General features: G+C 40.2%; 1 protein-coding gene across 1 annotated transcript in view; it reads left to right on the forward strand.

Moving 5' to 3' along the window:
* GLUD1 (glutamate dehydrogenase 1) overlaps positions 1-21651 on the forward strand; it is a 135932-nt gene that overhangs the window by 103555 nt on the left and 10726 nt on the right. The window contains exons 8-11 of the mRNA XM_030203300.1: positions 179-316; positions 1067-1147; positions 9866-9989; positions 19084-19175. Of these exons, the coding sequence (XP_030059160.1) occupies positions 179-316; positions 1067-1147; positions 9866-9989; positions 19084-19175 (435 nt within the window). The remainder of the gene's footprint in view (positions 1-178; positions 317-1066; positions 1148-9865; positions 9990-19083; positions 19176-21651) is intronic.

Raw genomic sequence — 21651 nt, forward strand, 5'->3', positions numbered from 1 at the left:
GTTGCTGACTGAAGAAAAAAATAGTGTATAGTAAAACATAATTTCTCCTTCACCACATCCAATATGGTGGTTTACTCCTGAATTTTATTGGCTCTTAATGGGAATGCCATTGTAAGGATGGTACTAAGAAGGTTAAGTGGTATTTTTTTGTTTGTTTTTAATCTTTTGTGTTATCCAGCAACATGGTACCATTGTTGGCTTCCCTAAGGCCCAACCTTATGATGGAAGCATCTTGGAAGCAGATTGTGACATTCTCATTCCTGCAGCTAGTGAGAAACAGCTGACAAGAGTCAATGCACACAAGGTCAAAGCTAAGGTATACTGTTCTCGCTATATACTGGGGGGGGGAGAGGGGTTTCTCAGCAGAAAGCTGATCAGGTTACATGCAGATACTTAGTTCCCTCTGGATCACATGTCTTATTTGTGAGTTCTGAGGGTCTCTGAATGGAGAATAGCTCTGGGAACAGGTTGCTACAGCTAGATCACACAGTGAGGGTAACTTCTGGTGGTTAGTTATTGAAAGAAAAAGCGTTAGGATCTGATGGTTGCAGAATAACTTGCAATCCTCCTGTTTCAATACCATTATCTACAAGGAGTTGAATATTTGGTTTTGGTGAGAAGGGGGAAGAGGATAAATGAAATTATTGAGGGATGCCAGAGCAGTGGGAAACAGGTTGCTGAAATTCCACAGCCAGTGGGGGACAGTTGCCCCCATTATATATCAAAATTTCTCTAATCATGTACACAGTGCTATCATGCTTTTGTTTGAAAGGAAAATTCCCTCTTTATGTGAACTCTGCCTCTGCTGCTTATCTTGCTCCAGTTGATCTGGGAATTAAACATAAGACTCCTGCATGTTAGCATGCAGACTACTAATAAGCAATATGTTATAGCACTTTTTCAGACTAGATGTAGTCTTCTTGGTTGTAAGTAAGATTTGGTAGGTTATAAACCTCAGTTTAGATTAGCTTAAAGTAAGCCCAGATTGGGGCATGAATATGAACTTGCTTTGTATGCTAGCTATTAATTAATTTTTATTTATTTATTTTTTGATGGTTTGTTTTAGATTGTTGCTGAAGGTGCTAATGGACCTACTACCCCAGAAGCTGATAAAATTTTCTTGGAAAGGAATATCCTGGTCATTCCAGTAAGTCATATTTATACTGTCAACTAAATGTATATCACTAATTAAAATGGCTGCTGTAGTTATATGACAGGTGCAGATGAGTCCTTTAGTATGCATGGTGTAATTAGCAGCAGAGATTCAAATTGATATCACACCCATTTGTTCAAATCTAAAGTGGTTAATAAAATAAGTTCGAAGGAGAGGTAATTCCAAACCACAACTACCAAATCCAAAAATCAGAGAGCAGTGACAGTAATCCCAGAATTAGTAGGTTTCAAAATATTTTATTAGTACAAGAGTTAAAATAACTTAGGTGTCCTTTTACAAAGGCATGCTAGCGTTTTTAACGTGCACTAAAAATAAGCATGCACTAAACGCTAGAGATGCCTCATATATTCCTGTGGGCGTCTCTAGCGTTTAGAGCATGCTAATCATTAGTGTGTACTAAAAACACTAGTGCGCTTTTGTAAAAGGATCCCTTAGAAAGCAATCCAAACGGTGTTATTTCCTTTGAAGCGTGATGTTTAATAGATTTTGTTGATAGCCCAACATGTTTTGACAACTCTGCCAGCATCAAAGGCTAATATATAAATCACTTCATCTTGAACCTTGAGTATAACACCTAAAGAAGAGCATACCATAAGTTACCAGTTAAAAAAAATGATACAAAATCAAGACACAAACTAAAAATGGCCACCCAAAGTATCCAACTGTTGAAAAGCATATTTCATATTCCACATAAAAATAATTTTAAAATGTTAGTGCTGCTATCTCCAAACAATTTTAGATCCAGAAAGCTATTTCCACAAAATCTCATTACAAAAAGACAAATTAAAAAAAAAAAAGAAAGAGAGAAAAAAGGAGCACATACAAACTAAATTTTCATGGTCTTAATAGAACCAGGCTCATGTAAATTATAAAAAGAGAGACAACTACAGAAATTATGAAGATCAACTCAGTAATCGTTCACCTTAGATTCACCCTCTACTTGATTATAAGTTCCATGTGCACTATCTCAGTATAGCCTTTAATTGCCTGCTTTATATGGGGCTTGTTACTTATGAAACCTCCTCTATCAAGCTTCCTACAGTGTCATAGGGCCTCAGTTTTTTTAGTGTCTGTTGAAAACTCATTTTGAGCTACTATATACTTGATGATGTATGATTTCCCCTCCACCCCCTGATTTTTCCCAATTATATGTCACACTGAATGGTTTCTGATGTTTAAATAAATTGTAATATTAGACAAAATGAACCTGGACAAACGTACAACAGTTTTGAAATTACAAATTTATTTATTTAAGGAACAAAATTTTACAACACCCATATCATCCATGTAAAATCGTTATGCCCCCTAAACTTAACTGATTGTATCACCTTTAGCAGCAATAATTGTAACTGAATTACGTCCTATAATTTGATAGCAGTCTTTTACATCACTGTTGAGGAATCTTAACCCGCTCTTCTTGTGGAGCTGCTTTGTTTCAGACACAATCATAGGTTTTTGTGCATGAACTGCTTGTTTCAGGTTCTGCCACAGCATCTCTGTTAGGTTCAAATCAGGCTTTGAGTAGGCCAGTCAGAAGCTTTTATTTCTCCTCAGCCACTCAGATATAGACTTGTGTTTTGGATCATTGTTTTGCTGCATGGTTCAACTCTCTGAAAGGTGGCAAAGTGCAGAATTCATGGTTCCTTCAAATAGTTTGCCAGGTCCTGAGACAGCTCAGCATCCACATATCACCCTACCACCATCATGTTTGAGTGTGGTATGACAGTGTTACTTTGGAAAGCTCTATTTGCTTTACACCCAAACCAAAGAGAAGAGCAGTGGCCCAGGACAAAAGGGCAGAGCCCAGAGTTGGAGGAAGTAGATTTTATTGAAGGACCCAGCACAACCTGTGTATCAGCATAATGCCAGCATCAGGAGTTAGATGTGAGTCTTGAGCACACAAAGCTTCTTGTGGTAATTCAGCAACAATGGTACCCTAAAAAAATAGAGATGTGGTAGCCATGTTATTCCACTTTTAAAAGTAATCAATAGAAATAAAACATGGAAAAGAAAATAAGATGATACCTTTTTTATTGGACATAACTTGATACATTTCTTGATTAGCTTTCAAAGGTTGCCCTTCGTCAGATCAGAAATAAGCAAATGTTGGTAGATGACAGTATATATGAGCGAAACATCAAAGCATTTCAGTGACAGTCTAACAGGATGGGGGTGGGTAGGTGAGAGTCAGGGAGACAGGAGAGCACTACAATTTACAAAGCAATACAATTTTATGCTTTGTAATGGGCTGGAAAACCCAGATCTTTAAGTCCTATCTGGTGGGTGTCAAAATATTTAATCATTTTGACTTCAAAGGTCTTAAGTTCCTGTATTGTTTTAAAGTTCCCTTTCAGGATCCTTACCATGAAATCACTGGTACAGTGTTCTGGTTTTGTAAAGGAACGTAAGACCTTTGAAGTCAAAATGATTAAATATTTTGACACCCACCAGACAGGACTTAATAAACTGGGTTTTCTAGCCCATTACAAAGCATAAAATTGTATTGCTTTGTAAATTGTAGTGCTCTCCTGTCTCCCTGACTCTCACCTACCCACCCCCATCCTGTTAGACTGTCACTGAAATGCTTTGATGTTTCGCTCATATATACTGTCATCTACCAACATTTGCTTATTTCCGATCTGATGAAGAAGGGCAACCTTCGAAAGCTAATCAAGAAATGTATCAAGTTATGTCCAATAAAAAAGGTATCATCTTATTTTCTTTCCCATGTTTTATTTTGTTTTATTTCTATTGATTACCTAAAAAAAATAGCAAAGGCAAAGCTGCTGCAGGAACTCTTGGCAACCATTTTTATGGAGGAACCAGTGGGGGCAGGAGTGGTTAACATAGCTCCTTCCCTAAAAAGGCCACTAAACCACCAGGGCAGCAATAGGTAGGACCAGGGAGGGCTGTCGGGGGTATGACACTGGCATTTTCGGCTGAAACCCAAATTCAGATTTTGGGCTAGTTTGGTACCAAAACTGAAATTCGGTTGGCCTCTTAAGTTCTACATACCTATCTAAAGTTCCTTCATAAGGTTGTCAGAGTTCCACCTTACCAGTCAAGTGGCCAACATTTTTTCCTAAACTGCATGCTTATTAAGGTGAAAGCGCTCTGAACACTTTGGACTGCAAAAGAACCTTGGCCATCTCTCTGAAGCAGACTAAAGCCCATAGGAAGTCCAGCTAGCTTTCTGTTTCTTTTGACCCAAACAGGATGGGGGCTGTCATTGGCAAGCACACACTTTCCAACAAGCTATCAGACATTTCCTTCACGTATAACCAGGCTGAGCTGATTCTAGAAGGTGATGCTCACGGCTCATAATGTCAAATCTGTGGCGACATCGGTAGCCTACTTGAGATCAGCCTGCATAGAGGAGACTTGTAGAGGTGCAACATGGACATCTCTCCATATATTCACATTCTACTACTGCCCTAGATTAAGACGCCCAACGCAACAGTAGGTTTGGCTAGACAGTCCTTCAGAATATATTTTGTGTCTGAATCCAAATCCAGCTCCTCTAGCTGCTTCTCTCTTTTTTTTTTTTTTTTTTAGTTCCAGGCATTCTTAAAAAAAAAAAAAAATGCAGTAGCCTGTTGCCATCAAAAAGTTTGGTATCTGTCTGTTGCAGTACCACTTGTGTTCTTTTTTTTCTCTTTTCTGTTGAAGGCAGCCCTGTACTGGATTCAGTCCTGCTTGTCATTGGAGAAAACAGTTGCTTGCCTGTAGCAAGTGTTCTCCAAAGATAGCAGGAGTTGAATTCTTATAACCCTCCCACCTCCAAAAGGAGTTGTTTCTCTAGCTAATAATTGGTTAGGGAGGTGCTATGGAATAGTGGCAATCAGGAACAGGTGTGCATGAATGGTAAGCTGTGTAAACACTTTTCAAAACTTGCTAGGGTACAGTTTCCCACATTGGGCTCTCAGTGACATACCCCTGCCTGTGAATTCAAGGCCTGCTGTCCTGCCGTGGAGTAGTGTCAGGCAGGAACAGGTATGCATGAATGGTAAGCTGTGTAGACACTTCAAAAGTTGCTAGGGTACAGTTTCCCACATTGTGACATACCCCTGCCTGAGAATTCAAGGCCTGCTGTCCTTAGAGAGTACTTGACAGATAACTTCATTATGTGGTCTCAGGAGGAGTTATTTATCTATTCTCTCTGTAGTTAACACCTCATATTGACACCAGACCTCTGTTCCTCCGTAGCAATCTTAGCATTGAGGCAGGAAATTAATCCTGCTTTGGCTCCGTTAGTGGATATCTCTTTCCAGGGTGTTTATACTCCCTCTAAAACAAGTTTGTATTCATCCATTGTTAGTGGTGTGGGATTCAAAGCTGTTGTCAAATATTCAACCTGTTTCCTCACTTCCATTCTTTGCCAATAGACAGTTGGAATACAGTTACAAGCAGAATCTCCTTGATATTATCAATTTGGATTTTGATATGTCTACGCTATATAGTAGTAGTGTCCCCATTCTATCAGCATAATTCATCAAGGTTTTGACTACAGCCTTAGTTATTTGTGTGATCATCATATGAGACTAGTTTGTTTAAAAAAAGAGGGGTTTTGATTTTGCTTTCTATGATATATTTTTCATTGTAGTGTTGGGTTTTATTATACTGTGTTTTATTCTCACTTCAAACATTATTGGTGAAGCCAGTAATCAAATGCAAGAAAGATAAAACAGAGGTAAAAAGGGTTTGCTAAAAGCAAAATCACAATCAGAATAAAAATTTAAGTAATAGAGACAAACAATGACTGACCATAAAAATATCAAAAAGTCAAATTACAACAAAGGACATCCATACAATGAAACCTGACTTAGCCATGTTTCTGCAAAGCCTGCATCAGAGATGTACAACATAAATTTTTTTACGGTCTGAATTTAATATAAATTAATAATATGGAGGGATACTACAGTTCTCATAACTAAATTGTGATGTATATCAATGAGGTATTGTAGTCCCAGATATAAATAAAATGTTTATCAGTACTTCACAGTTTATCAAAGCTAACAGGAAAAAAAAAAGCTATTGGTAGTGTAACTTGGATATAGCAGACATAAAAAAAGATAACATTACAAAATATTTTGTGCATGATACATAGAATATGTAGTAAATGATTATTATAAAATTGCTTCATTAAAGACAGGAAATTCAAACTTAATTATCTAAAGGTGGGGAGAATGAGTTTATTGTATCTCAGGTAAATTAACAATCCAGAATTGTTCCAATATTAAAACTACATTTACATAGAGAATTTCTTGTTTAATACTTGTTTAATATAAAACTAAAAATTATTTTTATATTAATGTTAACTACTCTATACCACACCTTTTGATTTTCATTGAAAGATGGTCAAGCAAACACAAACTAAATTAAACTTACTCTTTTATACTTACAACACATAATTTAGTGATGGGTATTCAATTTTTAACAGGGTCAGTTGCCCCTTCAAGTATATCCATTACTAACTGATATTTAGTATGGGAACTTATGTTAATTTTTATCCTAAAAAGTTGGACCAGCTGTGTTTTCTTATTATTGGACCTCTCACTTAGATTTCGTTGCTAAGACATTCACAACTTACAAAGGTAGCTTTGAGATGAAGCTCCAAAGACTTGATTCAAGATTACTGCTCCTCATCCTCCTGAAGACTTACTGCTTCTCTGGCAGCAACAGATGGACCGGGATCAAACCCAACAACTGAAGATGCATAATACATATGATCCCTTGTCCTCTGAACTGTTGCTTGTTTATATATGTTGCTTTAGTACTGTTGTTAATCTCTCACTGTTGGGCTCTCAGCCCAGTTGTGGCTCTGGTCCTACTTGCAATGTTGTAGAAGTAGAAGCAGCAGCAATCAGATGGAGAGCTAGGCAGCAACAAATCCCCAGTGGTGAGAACAGTTGTGGCTCCAAAAAAGCCAGTAGTACATGCATTTTGAAAAACACTAATCTGTTAAAGCTACACTATGATTTTAAGTTCATAAAATGATACTGTACTATTCTTCAGAGATGCTGCCTTTTGTTTGGACACCATATTTGGCTTTATGGTGTTTTCTTGAGATAATGTCCAGCCATTTTCTCCCTGATCCTGTTTATGTTGGCCTAATTTCTAGAGGGATGCCCCCACTTTTTATTGAACCGGCATTTTCCTCCTGTTTATTTTGTGTTTCTAGCTCAGTTAGACCTAGGCTGGAATCCAGATCCCATGAGCTTCCATTTGTAGCTACTCAGGAATTTGTTTTCACTTTATATACCACAATTCACTTGGCTGAGTGTCATGTACCATGACTCCTTCTGAAACCCTGCAGTCCTGGCTCTATGTTAATCTGCATAGGGTGTCTAGGTCAGAGAATGGATGTTTAGAACTGGGTATTGAGTGTGGGGGGGCCTAGTATTTTAGGAAAGGGTTGATTATTTTTTTATATGCAGAGCCTTTTCTAAGTACACTAGCCGTTAAGCCCGTAAAACGGGCGAGTATTGCAGCCCTCCTCTCTCCCCTGGCCTCACCCCGTCCACCGATCCTCCCCCCCCATGTCCAGCAACCCTCCTCGCTGCCCTGCTCTCACCCCATGTCCAGCAACCATGCCCTCTCCCCCCTGCCCTCCCCCCATGTCCAGCTACCCTCCTCGCCGCTGCTCCCTTCCCCCTCCATTCTGGGCCCCCTGCACTGACCTGAAAGTGCCTCTCACCTCTTTGTGAAAGCGCTACAGGCAGCAGCAGATCGCTCTGCTGCTGCCTGCAGCGCTTCCACACGGAGGTGAGAGGCACTGTCAGGTCAGTGCAGGGGGCCCGATACGGGGGGGGGGGGGGGCGGGAGTGGCGGCGGTGATGATGGGGGGGGCAGGGTAGAGGTTGGTTCGCGCGATGTTCATTTTCAGGTGGCGGCGGCGGCGGCCAACTCAGTTTCCCTCTCTGTTCCGCCCTCTGACGTCATGACATCTTGATGCGCGGGCAGGACAGAGAGGGAAGTCTGTACTGCGCATTTGCAGGTGAGTCGGTCACTTGCCGTTTATATGTTTGATAAGTATTACCATAAAACACATATTAGCACTGTCAAAGTAGTATGTGTCAGAACCTATAGATACAATGAGAACAGTAATTGTAGAAAGAAATACATTGGGGAAAAGAAAAAAAAAAGCATAACCTATTCAGGCCTCATAAACTGTCCTCTAAGTTTAGATATCCTGATGTTTAATCTTGGCACCCCAATTCACACCTGAAGACTCTATATTTCTGAAGTTCTTTTATTGAATAACACAAAGATTACTCACAGTCAGATGTAATTCAGAAGCACTGCCCCATGGAATAGAGACTAATTCTGAGAAGACAGTAGCTCAGAGCTGGGTGACTGGAGTGCAATATCTCTTCATTCAGTAAGATATACACAAGGTAAAAAATCAAGTGCATTAACAGGGGGTATGGCAGGGAAGGGTGCTGTCTTAACAAGATGGAGACTGCCTCCTTGTGAGAGGGATAGAGAAGGACACACACTGGCCCAGGGAGCAGGGGGAGACCCACCAGTGGGAACAGAGCCTGCCACCTAGCAACAGCACAACCAATAAAAACAGTTTTATGCAGACAGGCCAGTGTAGCTACGTTCCCTGAGAACCACACCACCCACAATGCATTGTTCATGTGACTCTGCAGTGAGAATGACAGCAAAGGTATCAAACTCGTCTGCAGGGCCACATTATAAATCAGGGTAAGGCTGTCAGAGGACAGAACATAACCAGGGAGGTTAAATGTGTAAGTTGCAGTAGGTGCACATGGAAGTAGCAGTTCTGCCACCTATACGTGCAAGTAGTGGGTTTTTGAAATCTGGATCTCAGGAAACAAACTATGGAGCTTCCCTTCAATATTCAAATATTTTGCAGTTTGAGGTAGTATTGAACTCTACAAAAGTAAACCAATTCCTCCCTTTAAACTCTGCTCCAAAAGGTGTAGTCCAAACAAAAAGTAACAATATAGAATATATGTATACATTAAAGGACCACCCAAACCACAGAGAAAACACACTTTTCATGCTGTGGTACAAATGTATAAGTGGTACCTTATCTAAAGTAGCTGGCTATAAACACATGCATGACCATTTTCAAGTGTAAATAACTTGTAAAAAGGAAAACGCTTCTAAAATTGTCTCCTAAGTGTTGCAATTATGATGACAAGACCTGCTCTTCAGCCATCAGACCCAGGTCCTGCATGTTGCAGTGTATGCTCTGCTACTGTGCTGTTTTTGGCTTTCCACTCTTAATAACAAAGTTTGCCTTTGTCTTGCTACAAATATTTTTCAGTCAGCCCACTGATCTTATCAGTATGATTCTTAGGGATTTTTATATTATCAGAAAAGGGTAGATGATATTGAGGTGTCCCATTTTGATAGTGACCTTCCTCTTCACCATCACTGAGGTGCTTGATTATAACTCCTCTCTTGTCTCCTAATAGTACATCAGCTTTGAGAAATTATGGAACTTGTCAATTTGGTAGCTCATTTTTAGGACTCTGCTGGAATGCTATCTTCAGAGAAGAGTTACAGATTATAGTGGATATTGTATCTAATGCATATTCTGGGGGGAGGGGTTGGGAATGGTGAAGTGGGTGAATGTGAAATTCCTCAGTAGAGGGAAAAGACACATCAGTGCGATACCATTAAAGAATATTTTTCAACTATTTTTTCCCCCCACAGGATCTTTACTTGAATGCTGGTGGAGTAACAGTGTCTTATTTTGAATGGTTGAAAAATCTGAACCATGTCAGCTACGGCCGATTGACATTCAAATATGAAAGAGATTCAAACTACCATTTGCTTAGTAAGTGACTTGCTCTAGTTCATCACTTTGTTAAAATATATACCTGGTAGACAAAGCATTTGAATGTTAGTCATTTATAGTAGATGATGATGATAGTGGAATCTGGTTTTTCAGTGGACTGCCTCAGTAGTGTAGAGGAACAACTTAATGATTAGAGTAGTAGGCTGAGAACCAAGAGAGCCTGATTCAAATCCCATTGTGCAGCAATGTGTAATCTTGGCCAAGTCACTTAACCCTCTGTTGCCTCAGGTACAAAATTCAGATTACAAGCCCTTCAGGGACAGAAGTTATTGTTCCTGAGGGTACACCACTTCGATAGGTTTCAGACTTGTAGACAATATATAAAGATAATATAGTTGTGGTTTTATAGTTCATCTGTACTTAATACCTCTCACAAAATACTATTTTTATAGTTGAAAGAGAAGCACCCATTTACTCGCCTTATCCTCTTCCTTTTACAATATAGTAAGAAAGATTAGATAGATCTACAGCTTTTCGGAAAAGCAGGCATATGTGTATTTTTGTAATGGGGTTTGTGATCTTAAATTTAGGGCCAGATATTCAAAACTGGCTATCGTGTATGACTACTTCAACACTGTGCAAGTAGTGCCAGGGTGGTCGGGGGCAGAGCAAAGGTGGAGCTGAAAGTTATTTGGATACTACTAATATTTAGCCCTGGTATCCCGATAACTATCCAAGTAAGTTGGATTGCAAAATAGCTTGCACTGAATATTCAGTGGCAGTATCCAGGTATGGCCTGGTACTGAATATCTGGATATAAATCAGTGTTTTGAGGTTGACGTTGACCATAGTATTTAAATATCACTTGATTGATGAAATAAGTCAAATGTTTCAGGGCTTTAAAGCATCTATCAAGCTCATTTTCAAAGCACTTAGCCTCCCAAAGTTCCATAGAAACCTATGGAACTTAGCCTCCCAAAGTGCTTTGAAAATATGCCTCTGTCACCTTGTTTCAAGTCCGCGATCTTAAGACTGAGATGAAAGTTAGTGGAGAGTGTAGACAACATTTTAAAAAGAGCTGAAATAATTCTAGAGAATGGAAAGAGAAGTAAGTAGCATGATTGGCTTTCATATTTGAAGCTGATCCAGGGATATTTTGAAGAGGGTAGAAGCTGCCTGCTGGGTGACAAAAATTGACATGACTCTGGTCTTTTCCTTTGGATCAGCAGTAAGGAGCTGCCAGAGCTGGTTGAAGGCTGGTAGAATCTGGGTGTCCTTTCATCTCAACAATTATTTTGCTAGTACTTCATGACTGCAGTTGGTGAAGGCTGCCTGAATGTGCAGTGGAGTGATCAGCATAGTAATGACATGATTAGCAAGATTCAGTGCAAACTGTTGTCTCCTACAATGTACACAGAATCTTTATCCCTTTCCAAGAGCTCCCGATAGTTTTAATTACAGTTTGATACTTGGACCATTAGTCTAGTGAACCAACTGTGTCGTAATTTAGGTTTCAGTACTTTTATTTGTTTCAAAAGGACAGTGTATTTAAAACTGTTTTGAAATGAAGATCATGAAGGTTGTCTTGACTTCCTATTCCCTGCTTAAGGCGTAGAGGGGTGTGATTAAAAAAATAAATAATGAAAAGTACATCTGCCAGACTGAAAGTAGGAAGAGCTAGAGGTGGCACTCACTTTACAACTTTTCTGAGTCATGGTGATTTGATAATTTTAAGAAGAAGTTTTGAAACCTGAAGAGTTCTTACAAATATGACCATGTCGTCTTTGTGCCACGCATGCCTTATGGTTTATTGGAGTCCAGCTTAGGCATTTATTAGTTTGTCCTTTATACGTTGTGCTTTCTTTGCATATAGATACACATAAACTGCTTACATCTGTTTTGTACCCCCTCCTCCAGGGCCATTCAGGATAGTGTACAACTTCATACAAAATCAAAGCACCTACTAAACACCTTAATATACTTCAGGCATTCACAGGCAGGCAGAATAACATCAAGGGTTGAATAAAAAGTAATGCTTCACCTCCCATAATTCATCAACAGGTGGTAACACTGATGCGTTACATGTATTCACTTGTTCTTTGACATCTCTTCTTTCACTTCAGTTGGCAAAAAGTGTCTTTGAGCATTTATTAGTGAGATTTAAGCAGTGATAGAATTTTTGACTGTTAAAGGATTCCTTTCCATTGAAATTCAGTGTCTCATAAATAATGTTTATGGTGATTGTGTTGATGTGAGTACTGTGCATTGCTGGGCCAAAAAATGAAAAGATTGTGGACTGAAGAGCTGATTTGTGAGATCAAAAACAAAGTGGACAACCTCTGACAGCAATGGACAAGTCTCGTATAAGAAAGATTGATGAATTCATAAAGGACAGTCTGAGGATAGCTCAAAGGGAAATTGCTGACACACTTGGCATTTCACAGGAACGTGAGGGCTACATTATTGATATTCTTGGATATCGAAAGTTTTGTGCAAGATGGATTCATCAAATGCTGACTGCAGAAACAAAAACTTGAAATCTGACAGCAGTTGTCCCAATATAAGAATGAAGGTGAGGAGTTTCTTCAGAACGTCATGATAGCTGATGAAACATGGGCTTATGAGCCATAAACAAAGTGCCAATCCATGGAGTATCGTCATGAAGGTTCACCAGCAAAGAAAAAAATTCAAAACACACAGCCTTCTGCTGGAAAAATCATGGTTAGTCTGGTGTTTACATGGATTTCCTTGAACCCGGTATAACCATCAACTCAAGAGTGTTACATTGCAACCCTGAAAACTTTGAAAGAACAATTGAGAAGAGTTCAGAAGTACAAGATGGAAATTTTGTTGCGAAGGATGTTAAAAAAATGGAAGCGGTGCAAAGGAAAGCTACGAGGATGGTATGGGATTTACGTTCCAAGACTTATGAAGAGAGGCTTGCCGACCTGAACATGTACACCCTGGAGGAAAGGAGGAACAGGGGTGATATGATACAGACGTTCAAATATTTGAAAGGTATTAATCCGCAAACGAATCTTTTCCGGAGATGGGAAGGCGGTAGAACGAGAGGACATGAAATGAGATTGAAGGGGGGCAGACTCAGGAAAGATGTCAGGAAGTATTTTTTCACGGAGAGGGTGGTGGACGCTTGGAATGCCCTCCCGCGGGAGGTGGTGGAGATGAAAACGGTAACGGAGTTCAAACATGCGTGGGATATGCATAGAGGAATCCTGTGCAGAAGGAATGGATCCTCAGAAGCTTAGCTGAAATTGGGTGGTGGAGCAGTTGGGGGGAAGAGGGGGGTGGTTGGGAGGCGAGGATAGGGGAGGGCAGACTTATACGGTCTGTACCAGAGCCGGTGATGGGAGGCGGGACTGGTGGTTGGGAGGCGGGTAATACTGCTGGGCAGACTTATATGGTCTGTGCCCTGAAAAGGACAGGTACAAATTCAAGGTAATGTATACACATATGAGTTTGTCTTGGGCAGACTGGATGGACCATGCAGGTCTTTTTCTGCCGTCATCTACTATGTTACTATGCTTGCATATCTTGAAACACCCCAGAGGCAAGTGGGAAGATGGGTCTCAGTTTTATCCATCTGCCATACAGCTCAGACTTAGCACCATGCAATTTCCATCTTTTTCTAAAACTTTTTCTAAAACGCTGGAATTCACTGCCGGAAAAGGTGGTTAAGGCGGTTAACTTAGCGGACTTCAAAAAAGGGTTGGACGGCTTCCTGGAGGAAAAAGCCATAGAATGTTTTTGAATGGATGAGGGAATAATACAGTATTTCTAGGATGGGCGGGACAAATTGCTTGTTCTTTTGGCCGCTGTCGGTGACACGGTGCTGGGCTCGATGAACCCTTGGTCTGTCCCAGCACAGAGATGCCTATGTACTTATATCTTACTAAACCACAGGCATCTATGAAGGCACTCATTCAGCTAATTTCCCAATTCTCTAAGTTGTATAAAATTAACTGGGTTAAAACTGAGTTGGTGCCTTTAAATGATGCCTGTATTCCTTTTGCTATATCTGGTTACTTTCTTAAATGGGTAGTCTCTTCTATTAAATATCTGGGTATTTTTTATAGCGATTTTCCTGCTATTATTAAAATCAATTCTGATAAGATTACGACAAAAATCGAAAACTCCTTTTCGTCCTGGTCCCCACTTAACATGGTGGGGCAGACTTGATACTATCAAAATGATGTTAGTACCCAAAATTACATATACTTTGAGCATGATTCCTCTCATTTTTCCTAGTTCTTTAAAAGACTGGAAAAATTACTCTCTAATTTTTTGTGGAATCTTCAGTCACCCAGAATCTCCTTAGGTAAATTGAAACTACCTAAATCACAAGGTGGGGTAAATTCCCTGATTTATTGACATATCATAAAGCTTTTATTATTCATCAGGGCTTTGAATGGATCACTCCTTTCAATAGTACTTCTCTGCCTAGATGGCTAATTCTTGAGCAGTCCATTATAAATCCATTAATACACTCTCATCTAATGGGCATGCACCTTCCTAAACATATTGCTTCTAATCCCATTATTAACACCACCCACAAATTATTATCCTCTTTTGATAAGCAGCTAAATATACCTTGGTCTGCTACCACACGCATACTACCTATATGGAATAGCTCTAAATTTATAATTAATAGAAAACAGATTTCCTGGTCACAATGGCAGCGTATTGGTATATGGGATCTTAGTAATTTCCTTGATTTAAAAAATCGTACTTGGAAATCATTTTCTGTTATGAAAGCAGAATTCTCTTTATTAGACTCTCAATTTTATCAATGGTTACAACTTAACTCAATGCTTAAAAAAAGCAATCTACAAATTCAAAAAATGTTTCACATACCTGAACTTATTGATATATCTAAACAGTTCCAACTTACTGGTCATGTGGCATCTCGTATATATAAATTTTTCCTTACTAAATCTTCTATTAAATGTATAGGTTTACGTAAATGCTGGGAAGAGGATATCCAGCAGCCTATCTCAGACAAAGTATGGGAACAGATATGGAATTCACTATTTAAATGTTCTAGATCCTCATCCATTAACACAATCTCTTTATTTCTTCACGCATAGGTCCTTCTGGACACCTCTCAAATCACACATGATTGACCCTTCTATCTCAAATTTATGTTGGCCTTGCCAATCTCAACAAGGCACTATCAAACAAATTACATTTGATTGCATATGTATTCAAAACTTTTGGATGAACATATGGACTTTATTAGTAGATATAGTCCATTTTTCTGGTCCAATATTATATAAATTTGTGATACTTAAAGCTCAATGTTTTAAAAACACTTTAAAGACCAGTGCTTTTTTGTAGGAAAAAAGGTGCCGATACTCATTGTGGGCGGGGTCACCACATATGGCTCCACCCCTATTATAGCCACACCCACATTAGCCACACCCCTTATACCAGCCATGATGCATATAAACAGGCATCATTGAAAATATTATACTAGTATAGGAGAAAAAAAATGTGATTTTTATTCATTATAAATAATTTCTGTAAGCTGTTACAGGTCCAGTATCCCCAGTGGATACTGGACCTGTAACAGCAGATGTAAATTCTCAAATTGGACCAATGACTCCAGGAAAATGGGAGATAAATTTCAAAGAACCACTTTATTTAATGACTCGACACAGACAACTGTGTTTCGGCCAGAAGGCCTGCCTCAGGAGTCTAAAAACAATAGATATTTGAAAACATAAATTCAAATAAACAACAAATATAATAAAATAATATAATAAAAAACAATAGTAAGTATTTAAAAAAATAAATTCAAATAAGCAACAAGTATAGTAAGAAACAATAGTAGGAAATCATGCATCAGAAAATTTTCAGTATATATCTAGAGTAAAATTTTATATATAAAGATATACAAAATTATAAATATATATAGAAACATGATATTAACAAAGATATATATATAAATAATACAGAATGATAAAAGAATATGAATTTGTATGGTCTAAAAAAAAGAGATATAAAATGTAGTAAAAGGTACATATATATACATATATAATATAATTACATGTCCATATGTGGAAAGGCAGAACATGCTTATATATTATATTATAGGGTGGTGAGATCAGTATATTTTTAACTTTCAATTTGAATTAAAGATACATATACATATAATATGTATATATATGTGTGTATGTATGTGTGTATGCATGTATATATGTGTGTATGTATGTATATATATTTATATGCATATATATTCCTGACTTTCTTTGTCTTAATCACAGATTTATATTTGTGCACACTAATGCAATAAGGATTCGACCTGATCTCACCACCCTATAATATAATATATAAGCATGTTCTGCCTTTCCACATATGGACATGTAATTATATTATATATGTATATATATGTACCTTTTACTACATTTTATATCTCTTTTTTTTAGACCATACAAATTCATATTCTTTTATCATTCTGTATTATTTATATATATCTTTGTTAATATCATGTTTCTATATATATTTATAATTTTGTATATCTTTATATATAAAATTTTACTCTAGATATATACTGAAAATTTTCTGATGCATGATTTCCTACTATTGTTTCTTACTATACTTGTTGCTTATTTGAATTTATTTTTTTAAATACTTACTATTGTTTTTTATTATATTATTTTTATTATATTTGTTGTTTATTTGAATTTATGTTTTCAAATATCTATTGTTTTTAGACTCCTGAGGCAGGCCTTCTGGCCGAAACACAGTTGTCTGTGTCGAGTCATTAAATAAAGTGGTTCTTTGAAATTTATCTCCCATTTTCCTGGAGTCATTGGTCCATTTCCCACTCTTTTTCTGTGTTGTTATTTTCACGTGGGAGCTAGTGTTCATCCACTTAGGTGGATTACTCTCAATTCTCAAATTGAACATATTTCAGACACTAAAATGAAAATAAAATGATTTTTTTTCTACCTTTGTTGTCTGGTGACTTTTTCTGATCATGCTGGCCCAGTATCCGATTCTGCTGCTATCTGTCCTCTTAACTCCATTTCCAGGGCTTCCTTTCCATTTATTTCTTTACTTTCCGCCTTTCTTCTTCATTTCTTGCCCTATATCTGCAAGTAAAAGCTGGGTCCTACTCCGCAGACTTGACTGTCCAGTGGATCCAGGTTCTGCCTATTTTCTTCATCCATGTGCAGTTTTTCTCCTCTCTTCCTTTTCCCTCATCTCAACTCCTTCCTCACTCTTCCCTCCCTCCATCCATGTCCAGCATTTCTTCTCTCTCCCTGCACTCTCCTCCATCCACCCATGTCCAGCAACCCTCCTCCCCCCTGCCCTCTCCTCCATGTCCAGCGAGTCTCCTCTCTCCCCTGCCCTCCCCTCCATGTCCAGCGATTCTCTATCCCCTCCCCTGTCCTCCTCTGCCATCCATGCCCAGCAATTCTCCGTCCTCTCTCCCCTGCCCTCCCCTCCATATCCAGCGAGTCTCCTCTCTCCCCTGCCCTCCCCTCCATGTCCAGCGATTGTCTCTCCCATCCCCTGCCCTCCATACCCAGCATGTCGCTTCCCTCCCCTCATTCATGCCCAGCAATTCTCCGTTCTCTCTCCCATGCCCATTTCACGGAGAGGGTGGTGGATGCTTGGAATGCCCTCCCGCGGGAGGTGGTGGGGATGAAAACGGTAATGGAATGCGTGTGATAAACATAAAGGAATTCTGTGCAGAAGGAAGGGATCCTCAGGATCTTAGCTTAGAATGGGTGGCAGAGCTGGTGGTTGGGAGGCGGGCTAGTGCTGGGCAGACTTATACGGTCTGTGCTAGGGCTGGTGGTTGGGAGGCGGGACTAGTGCTGGGCAGACTTATACGGTCTGTGCCAGAGCCGGTGGTGGGAGGCAGGGATAGTGCTGGGCAGACTTATACGGTCTGTGCACTGAAGAGGACAGTACAAATAAAAAAGTAGCACATATGAATTTATCTTCTTGGGCAGACTGGATGGACCGTGCCAGGTCTTTTTCTGCCGTCATCTACTATGTTTACTATGTCCAGCGTGTCTCCTCTCCCCCATGCCCTCCCCTCCATGTCCAGCGATTCTCTCTTCCCTCCCCTGCCCTCCATACCCAGCATGTCGCCTCTCTCCCCTGCCCTCCCCTCATCCATGCCCAGCAATTCTCCGTCCTCTCTCCCCTGCCCATGTCCAGCATGCTTCCTCTCTCCCCTGCCCTCCCCTCCATGTCCAGCGATTCTCGCTCCCCTCCCCTGCCCTCCCTGTCCAGCATGTCGCCTCTCTCCCCTGCCCTCCCCTCTTCAAGTCGCGGCGAACCGGTCCGGAAGTGAAGGCAGCAGTGAGGCAGGCACGCACTCAGCAGGCAGGTTCGTCTTCGTCTCCTCTTGCGTTGCTTCCCTCTCAGCGCGTCCCGCCCTCGAGGGCGGGACGCGCTGAGAGAGAAGCAACGTGAGAGGAGATGAAGACGAACCAGCCTTCTGCGTGCCTGCCTCACTGCTGCCTTCACTTGCTGACCGGTTTGCCACGACTTGGAGAGGGGAGGGCAGGGGAGAGAGGTGACATGCTGGACAGGGAGGGCAGGGGAGGGGAGAGAGAATTGCGGGAGCAGGAGCGGGACCTCAGGAAAAAGGTGCCGGTACGCTGTACCGGCACAAAAAAAGCACTGTTAAAGACTAATGAATGCACACTTGTGAATACCATTTTGAATTTAGCTCTGAGAGTAGTCTTTTCACATTGGAAAATTCTCCATCAAGCTACTTATCAAGAATGGTGGAATCTGTTATTTCAAACTTATAAATATGAAACATATTTTGCTAAAAAATCATCTCATTTTGCTTTGTATAAGGAAAAGTGGTCTCCTTTATCTTATTTTCAAGATGTAAAATGAGAAGTGTTCTTGTATTTATAATATATTACATGCATGACTTTTTCCTTTTTTTCTCTCTCTTCTCTCTTTCTTTTTATATTTTCCAATGTTAAGTTACATTATCTAATCCATTTGTTGTTACTCATGTTTCTCTTGTACTGAAATTTACTAAAATTAATAAAAATACTAAGACTAAAGAAACTTGTCATACTATTTTGGTCTTCTGATTTGGTTCAATAACTGGACCCTCTTTCCTCTTCTCTAGTGTCTGTCCAAGAAAGCTTGGAAAGAAAATTTGGAAAACATGGTGGAGCTATTCCAGTTGTACCAACAGCTGAATTCCAGGCCAGGATATCTGTAAGTAATGGGGGACTGTTAACATGCATAGTAGTGATAGTGCTCATTGTAAATAAAATGTTCAAAAAAGCATAATTGAAAGGATTCAAATGTTTAGTAGTATGCCATAGCATATTGAGTAAAGATTGGCAAGCTGCATCAGTAGGCATGGTAACTGGCCTAATTGCTTGTTCAGTTAAAGTGAACCAATGCTGACATGTTTCAGGTTGTGCCAAGACTTTGAATGGGAAAAACTTAATTACCTAACAGGCTGAGTGAACAAACATTACATTTATCTTTCCTCATTACTAATGTAACTATTTGTTCTAAAAATGGTCCATATTTATTGTAAGGATGTGTTGCAGTTCATCCTACAGTGAATTCATTGGACCTGTGCTGGTGCAAAACATTTTGGTGCATACATTTCTTGACCTAGTGTAAGCAAAGGGGAGGTTCAGGAATCTGTGTTCGATACAGTAAAATGTTGGCACCTTGTTTTTACATCTTAAACTAAGGGAAAACATTTTTGCTGAAGATCCGTTCATGACTCTGGCTGCTTCCTGTAGTGGTTATTAGAATACTTGGCCTGCTGATATTTTTGTAGGTGGTGGACAGAAGAAAAGAATAGGCCACCAGTGAGCTTGGCAGGATAGTCAGGAGCCTAGTGAAGCTCTTTTGCTATACAGAACACTATTCTTGGTAGATGAAAATGAAAAACATTAGAAAGTTTTACAAGGACAGAAATTTCACCCATCCCCAATAGAATCTAACCCATACCCCCTAACAGCCTTTTGTGTTTTTTTTTGGATGGTATTCACTATTCAGCCAATGCATGTTCAAAGCCTTGGTCTGATGTTCTGGCTGCCTCTCTGAGCATTACAAGCTTCATTCTGGTGCTGCAGTTGCCTCTCCATATGTTCCAAGCTTCATTCTGGTCCTCCAAATACCTCTCAGTGCATTCCAAGCCTCATTCTGGAGTCACCAGAGATTTTGACTACACTCCTGCAGGAATCCTATGGCAACTTCTTCCATACCTGCGGGAAATCTGCTGGTTTCATGGCATTTCCTCAATCCTTATTACCATTCAGCTATTATACATTTCTTATTGGATACACATAAGAATTATCCTGAAACCTATATGGAATTTTGAGATTGCCTAGGTCGGAAGGGACCTGTGTTCTTCCAAAAACTCATATCTTTGGATAAGCCTTATGGTGGGTCCAGTAAATGTTGTTACAGCCCACAAAAAAATGCATTTTTCTCTAGGGCAAATTGAGATTGGAACAAAGAATGCAAGGTTTCCCGGGTCATTTCCTCCTTGTTCTGTTTCAGCAGTATGGAAAACAGACAATTCCTGTTAGACTGTTTTTACAGTCAGACTTTGTGCCCATGAGCTTTGTGAGCCCTTCAAAACCCACGAGAAACCCACTGTACCCACATGTAGGTGCCCCCCTTCACCCCTTAGGGTTATGGTAGTGGTGTACAGTTGTGGGGAGTGGGGTTTTTTTTTTGGGGGGGGGGGTTGGGGGGCTCAGCACACACGGTAAGGGAGCTATGCACCTGGGAGCATTTCTGAAGTCCACTGCAGTGCCCCCTAGGGTGCCCGGTTGGTGTCCTGGCATGTGAGGGGGACCAGTGCACTACGAATGCTGGCTCCTCACACAACCAAATAGCTTGGATTTGGTCGTTTCTGAGATGGGCATTCTCTGTTTCCATTATCGCCGAAAACTGGGAATGACCATCTCTAAAAGGATGTCCTAAGGACGACTATCTCTAAGGTCGACCTAAATGTTGAGATTTGGGCGTCCCCGACCATATTATCAAAACGAAAGATGGGCGCCCATCTTGTTTCAATAATATGGGTTTCCCCGCCCCTTCACGGAGCCGTCCTGTGAGGACGGCCCCAGGAAAACTTGGGCACCCCGTTCAATTATGCTCCTCCAAGTGGCCACTGGAGGGAATCGGGTGACCCCCTTTTTATTCCCTTAGTAGCCACTAACCCCCTCTCCCACACCCCCAAAAATATGTATAAAATAGTACTTACCAGCCTCTGACAGCTTCAAATGTTATAGCCAGGTGTGTTAGAGTAGCATGCACGTTCCTGGAGTAGTCTAGTGTTTGGTGCAGTGCACTGTAGACAGATGGACCCAGGCCCATACCTCTCACTACCTGTTACACTTGTGGTGGAAACTTTGAGCCCTCCATAACTCACCAGAAACCCACTGTTCCCACATATAGGTGCCCCCGTCATCCATAAGGGCTGCTGTAATGGTGTACAGTTGGGGGTAGTGGGCTTTGGGTGGGTTTTAGAGGGCTCAGCAGACAAGGTAAGGGAATTTGAGGTGTGTACCTGGGAACATTTATATGAAGTCCACAGCAGTGCCCCCCAGGGTGCCCCTGTGCTCTCCTGGGATGTCTGGGGGACCAGTCTACTAAAAATGTTGGCCTCTCCTATATCCCAATGGTTTGATTTTCTACATTTTATACTTGTACGTTT

Source organism: Microcaecilia unicolor, chromosome 5 (assembly GCF_901765095.1).
Source record: "Microcaecilia unicolor chromosome 5, aMicUni1.1, whole genome shotgun sequence".
Classification (NCBI taxonomy): Eukaryota; Metazoa; Chordata; class Amphibia; order Gymnophiona; family Siphonopidae; genus Microcaecilia; species Microcaecilia unicolor.